Consider the following 6,833-nt stretch of genomic DNA (forward strand, 5'->3'; position numbering starts at 1 on the left):
AGGAATAATAACAATCAACTTTAAAAATCTTACATCTTTATTGATTTCTTCTTTGTACATAAACAACAGAAATAAATAATAGCCAAGACAAAAGAAAAAATGTGTTGACAATAATATGCTAAATAAACGTATTGATTATTAGTTTGACGTAAGCATATTATTGATCAGTTACTGGTAGAACTGGAACTGTTAGCTAATCTGGATTGCGGTATAAATTTAGATGAGAAAGAAAAAAAATCTAATAAACAGTTTCTTTAAGAGCAGGAAGAGAAAGAGTATGGAATATTAGAAAATGAAAACGGCAGAATAATCATCGATAAAGAAGAAAAAAAACGCGATAACGATATCTGGAACAGTTGTTTTATCTGATAAGAAACGATGAAGAAGAGCCAGAAATTGTTATAGTAATCTGTTTCCAAATAAAAAAATATAGTAAATCAGTGTGGATTCTTTTTCCTCTCAGATATTTATGTTCTAAAAAGGTTTATTTATAAACCAAAGGACCAGGCAACACTCCTTGTTACGTAGGGATGTCCACGAGTTACTTCACGCAAAGATCCCTGGTTCGAAATCAAATTAAAGAAAATAACTTTCGTTTACAGAAAATTGCCCCTATTAAAAATACGCAAGTGTAGCTTAAAATAAAGTTTTTATTTGGATGTTATCCGAAGAATGTTACAAACTCGACTGACTTAAAAACATAATATCCAATATCTACACATTCCTTAAAACTGCAATACATTCTTATCGTTTCAATCTCAAGTGGGCAGGCTAGTAAGCCCATCATCCCTTCACCTTAAAACAACGAAAAACAAACCATATGGCTCGCCGTATGTATAAAGCAGAAATATCTTTTAAACACGGACACTGCCATATTTTATAATGACTCGACATTCTCCCACCTTGGGGAATTTGACAAAATTTCTCAAAAAATACAGAGTCACGAAAAATTACAATAAAATATCAAATAAAGTAAAAAGTAAAATATATCAAAAACAAACAGAGTCATGAAAAAATCAAGTCAAGAAAATGTCACTTGAATCTTACAGGAGTTTTAACTACCCGGCCACTTCGCGTACATCTTTCATTTAGATCGGGTGCTCTGCTTTTTGTCACTCCCGCACTTATTTCACTTGATTCTTCCTCAGCCTGGAGCTGACAACCGTTCTCTTGAGGCACTGTCTTTGGAGCCGCATCCCGTAGGGTAATGCCCTGGATATTCTCGCCAGCAGTAACTGCCTCCACGACTTCCACTGGGTAAAGCCTTTGCAACGGTCTCAGAAGTTGGCCTTGTGCTGTCGCAAGACGAACTAACCGCACCTGATTATCTCTACCGGGTAAAAGTTCAATAACTTTTCCTAAAGGCCACTGAAGACGCTTGATGTTTTCGCTGCCTACTAAAACGACATCCCCGATAGACACTTTAGACACTTTCGTCTTCTTCGTTCCCGCTTTGAGTTGAGCCAGATATTCAGCACGAAATCTTTTTCGCAAATGACTTCTCAACTCTTGCAAACGGCGTATTTTGCGTGTGAGAGAATTCTGCTCTAGCAAATCACAATCCGGCAACTCGTAACTGACTTGCTCACGTAAAAACATACCTGGCGTCAACGCGGCTAACTCAGTAGGATCATCCGAAATATACGTCAATGGCCGCGAGTTGACTATACTCTCACAATCACACAACAATGTCAATAAGTCTTCATAATTGAGAGACGCTCGACCCAAAACTTTTCGCAAAAGTCCTTTCACAATACCTATTAATCGCTCCCAAAATCCACCCCACCATGCAGCTGTAGGGGGGTTGAAACGCCACTTAATACGTTGTGTAGAACTATATTCCGCGATCATGTTCCAGTCCAATTGCTTAAGCGCGTTCTCAAGTCCCGTAAAATTCGTTCCATTGTCACTATAAACCGTTCTCGGGCGTCCACGCCTGGCAACAAAGCGACGGAAAGCTTGAATAAATGCATTTGTTGACAAGGAGGTAACGAGTTCCAGATGAACTGCGCGATAAACGGCACAAGTGAACAAACAAATCCATGCCTTCTCGCCCGATTTCAAGTAAAGAGGCCCAGCTAAGTCCACCCCGGAAATCTCAAACACTGCAGCATCTCGAACTCTATCGGCCGGCAATGAAGGCGTTTGTACTTCGAACGATTTCCCATCTTGTCTCTTGCACACACCACATCCTTTTAAAATGGACCGCACAATCCGTCTACCCCCTAAAGTCCAATATTTTTCGCGGAGCAAACTAAGCAGTCCCTGTGTACCAACGTGACAAGAGTTTTTGTGTAAGCTCAAAATCAACTTGCGCACTATAAAATGTTCACCCGGAAGTAAGATAGGCAGACGAAAATCTTCCGTGTCAATTCTCTCGGTAACGCGAGTTTTTAAACGTATAAGTCCAAATTCATCGACAAACGTGTTTAGCGAGGAAATTCGTTTCGTATCTGAACCGAACGCTTCTTTCTGCACTAACTTCAACACAAACATTTCGGCTTTGTCGATTTCCTCCGCGACCAATTCGCCTGTAAGTTTTCCATTTGAATTTCTCGTATTGTAACAAAATCGTAGCGTCCAAGCCATCATTCTTAACAGTTTTGTGTACTGAGAAAAGTAACGCAGGTGCCAATCGTCGGACGTCATATTCAATAGTGACGAAATGGCTTTTTTCTTTTTCTCAGTGCCGACTTCTTCTTCATCAACCTCTACTTTTTGTTGGGGCCAATAATTTTCGTTTCTGTACAACCATTCCGGGCCCTCCCACCACCGAGATTCGAACAATTGCCGAACACCACAGCCTCTTGATGGAAGATCGGCAGGGTTGAGAGAACCAGGCACATATTTCCAACACTCAGCATTGGCTAAATTTCTAATCTCCTGAACTCTATTAAAAACAAAAACAGACCAGTCATCCTTACGTTGAATCCAAGAAAGAACCGTAGTGGAATCACTCCAAAAATAAGACTCAACATGCTGAGAAAATTGTCTTTTGACTGACTGATAAAGTCTAGCACCAATAGTGGCTGCCAACAGTTCCAATCTAGGTATAGAAATCTTCTTCAAAGGAGCCACACGACTCTTAGCTGCTATAAGAAAAATCGAAACACCATCATTCCGAAGAACTCTCAAAAACACTACGGCTGCATAAGCTTTCTTACTTGCATCTGAAAAGGTGTGCAAACTCCAATGGTCAGCTTCAATGGGCCCAGCCTGGATCCAACGTGGAATCTCAATACTCGACAGTTCAGGAAGATGAGTAACCCATTGACAAAATTCCTCAGCCATGTCATTCTCGACTGGTGCATCCCATCCCAGGCGCTTTTCCCAAAGTTTCTGCAGCAACAGTTTAGGGAACAGAGATACTGGACAGGTAAAACCAATAGGGTCAAATATACTCTGAGCTACAAAAAGCATCAGTCTCTTAGTTATGGGTTCTTTTCCGACCACTCCCTGAAAAATTTCACCATTGATTTTTAGTGTGTCTCTTGAGGAGTCCCAGAGAAGACCAAGAACAGGGACAACTGTTTTTGTACTACCAGAAGACTCCCACCCTCTCAAATCCATCTTAGCTTCCTCCATGATGGCAGTTGCTTCTGATACGAACTTTCTCAACTCATTCTCATCAGTAACACTAGTCACACAATTATCTACATAGAACCCAATCATAAGCCTTTCAATTGTATTTTTAGAGTACGGCATATCATTACAACACTTCTCCAGCGCCTTTATCAAATGAAATTCTATAGTAGCACCCAGAAGAAATGGACTACAGTTGACTCCAAAAACAACTCTCCTATGTCGAAATACAAATTCCTTTCCTTCATTGTTTACCCATAGGAACCTCAAAAAATCTCTGTCCTTCGAATGTACAGAAATTTGAAGAAAAGCCTTTCGAATATCCGACACAACACCTATTTTTTGTTGTCTGAACCGTAATAACACAGAAGGAATAAGTTCAATAAGATTAGGCCCTACCTCTAAACACTGGTTCAAAGAAGGACGACCCTGTTCATGAGATGATGCATCAAAGACTGGCCTAATTTTCGTGGTTTCGCTAGTATTTTTAATAACGGGCCTGTGAGGCAAATAGTGCACACAATTATTCTCTTCGGGATTATTTACTATTTCGATCACACCCTCGTTCAACCACTCATTGAATATTAAATTATACGATTCAAACAAATTTGACTTTTTCAACTTATTTAAAGTAGTATCTAACCTTCTTCTAGCGACAACTAAATTATCTGAAATTAAAGGATGCTTGTTCAACCAAGGTAACATAACCTCATACCTACCTTCGTTGTCACATCGGATAGTCTCATAGAAAAAATTCTTAGCCTCCTTGGCCGCCACCTCTCGTGTCAATTTTTCTACAGGATCGGTTATCCCAATAATATCAAGCTCCCAGAGTTTCGCCACAGAAGAACTATCAACAAACAACGCAATCGACATCATAGATGTGCTGAAATTAGAAGCAACTGCCGGCACCTTGCCCATAAGAGTCCAACCTAACAAAGTTTCAACTGCTACAAGACCACACTGTAACTGATATTTCCTTCCTGTATACAATTTGCCTACAACATCAGCTCCTAACAAAATCTCAATTGGTGCTATATGTCCGACATCGCTGAGCGAAATATTCATGTCACTAAGTTCCTCAACCCAAGGGCCGTGATAAACAGGAGAGACATCTGCACAAATTTTTGGTTGATCTAAGGCATCAAATGAACAAGAGTAAGCTCCTTCACTCGCAGTTACCTTGTATAATTTATGTCGTTGTTCAGAAGTACTTTTACCGCCAAATAACGTATGTACGATATTTTCCGTTCCTTTAGCAGAAAAACCCATTTCTTGTGCGGTACGCTGTAAAATATATGTTCTCTGCGATCCAGTGTCAATAAGTGCCCTTACTTGTTTAGTACCATGTGCACTTCTTATGTTTACTCGCAGAGTTTGTAAAAAAACCTGTGTATTATTCAAATTCGCAAGCGTCTGATCCTCAGTCCTATTTTCTTCCGAGCGGCTGATACTTGAGGTCGATGTATCAATTTTGTTAACAGGTAAATCAGGACACATCAAAACAACATGGGATTTACAACACAAAATACAATTCAAACGTGCTCTACAGTTCTTCGAAGAATGTCGCACCTTCAAACATCGAAAACAGGCTTTCTTCTCTGACAATGTTCGTCGTTTCTGTTCCATAGACAATTTTTGTGCTTTAAAACAATTGATACTGTCATGCTGTCCTTCGCAAAAAATACACCTGTCAACCTCATAATTTACCAACCCAGCCGCGGTCGCTGATGGCTGATCAGTTCCTTGCTTTGGTAATTTTATATTCTTCTTTTCAACCAGGTTATTAGATTTACATTTATTTTCAGTCGATAAACCAAAACCTTCCGTTGCTAAATTAATTTTTTGTTCATTTTGAACTTCATTTTGTAGAAAACTCATTAGCCCACTTAATCTTGTCTCCAAAGTTGAAACTTCTGCATATTCTTCGACATTGTGCATGGATACGGAACCAGAAGGCCTTAAAAACTGTGAAGATCTATGCCATAGTCTGATCATATCCTCCGGTAAACATGACTCAATAAGGGGATACAATATTGCCGCATATTTGTCAGCAGTTATGCCTAAGGTCTCAAGTGAACGAAGTTGACTCTCTATCATATCATATAGTGCAGAAACATTACAAGAACTACTAGAAACTCGACTCAAAATTAACTTTAAGAGCTCCCTAATATATACTTCAATCTGGAGATCCTCTCTGCCAAACCTAGACTTCAAACTCTTTATAATTTTTGAGTAATTATCGGCTACTGCAGGAAAACTCTCCACTAAACGTCTGGCCTTACTACCGTCTACAGTGGCTTGTCTCAAATAAGCTATTTTGTCGTTTAAATCAATCGATGGATCATCATGCACTACTTTGAACTCAGGAGCGTCATTTGAAATTTTGTTTGGGGGGGGCAAGCACTATATATAAAATACATTATATATGATGTTATGATGAATATTGATGTATTTTCTGTAAATTTCAGTCATTTTCAGGGCCAGGGGGGGGGCAAATGCCCCCCCCTGGACGCCCAAATGACGCCCCTGTTTGAACTGCGACCAAAATGGAAGCCAATCTATTAAGTCCCCAGAATATTTCTTGAATTCGATTGGAGGTAATTTAAAACTGCGCTTACCTTTTATTGATGACTCTGAACTTACTAAACTGGGTCTGTCTTCGCATTTGTACTTCAGTTCATAGTAGCGTGTGCTGTATCTATCCTTTGCCTCCATCTCACTGATTAATTCTGCCTCGGAAGCCTTTTCGACCATAGCTTCAAACACCGCACTTTCCACGACACACAGCTCATTGTACTTAACTTGTAACAGTTCCCACTGTACACTAATTTGTTGCCAGGGTCGAGTGTCCACCGTTTCAGATAACAAATTGTCCAAAACATTAGCAGCTGTCGTAAAAGCAGTACGAAGCACTGTTCGGCGTTTTGTTTCTAATTCCAATGCCATATTTCTCGCTTACAAGGGTAACAACTTCGGCCGAGCCTCACGACAAACGAATTTATTCGCCGGAAAAAAGTTTACACTCAAATAAGCGGAAACAACTAACTTTTAAGCACACCCGTATATATCTAAGTCCTGTCACGGTCGCCAAAATGTTACGTAGGGATGTCCACGAGTTACTTCACGCAAAGATCCCTGGTTCGAAATCAAATTAAAGAAAATAACTTTCGTTTACAGAAAATTACCCCTATTAAAAATACGCAAGTGTAGCTTAAAATAAAGTTTTTATTTGGATGTTATCCGAAGAA

At 39.6% G+C, this 6,833-nt stretch overlaps 1 protein-coding gene across 1 annotated transcript; it reads right to left on the reverse strand.

Annotated features, from left to right (window-relative positions):
* Nucleotides 1-661: 661 nt before the first annotated feature.
* Nucleotides 662-6,531, reverse strand: LOC126888612 (uncharacterized). The gene is made up of 3 exons (XM_050656969.1): nucleotides 6,204-6,531; nucleotides 3,543-5,897; nucleotides 662-795 (listed from the first exon to the last, which is right to left on the reverse strand). The coding sequence occupies exons 1-3, from the start codon at nucleotides 6,529-6,531 to the stop codon at nucleotides 662-664; spliced, it is 2,817 nt and encodes a 938-aa protein (XP_050512926.1).
* Nucleotides 6,532-6,833: the final 302 nt, after the last annotated feature.

The sequence above is a fragment of the Diabrotica virgifera genome, chromosome 7, assembly GCF_917563875.1.
Source record: "Diabrotica virgifera virgifera chromosome 7, PGI_DIABVI_V3a".
Taxonomy (NCBI): domain Eukaryota; kingdom Metazoa; phylum Arthropoda; class Insecta; order Coleoptera; family Chrysomelidae; genus Diabrotica; species Diabrotica virgifera.

Coding starts and splice junctions, on each gene's coding strand:
- LOC126888612 (XM_050656969.1), bottom strand. CDS start 6,531: ATGGCATTGGAATTAGAAACAAAACGCCGAACAGTGCTTCGTACTGCT. Junction 5,898..6,203: donor TTCAGAGTCATCAATAAAAG/GTAAGCGCAGTT, acceptor ACGACAAAATAG/CTTATTTGAGACAAGCCACT. Junction 796..3,542: donor GAGAGGGTGGGAGTCTTCTG/GTAGTACAAAAA, acceptor CGTTGTTTTAAG/GTGAAGGGATGATGGGCTTA.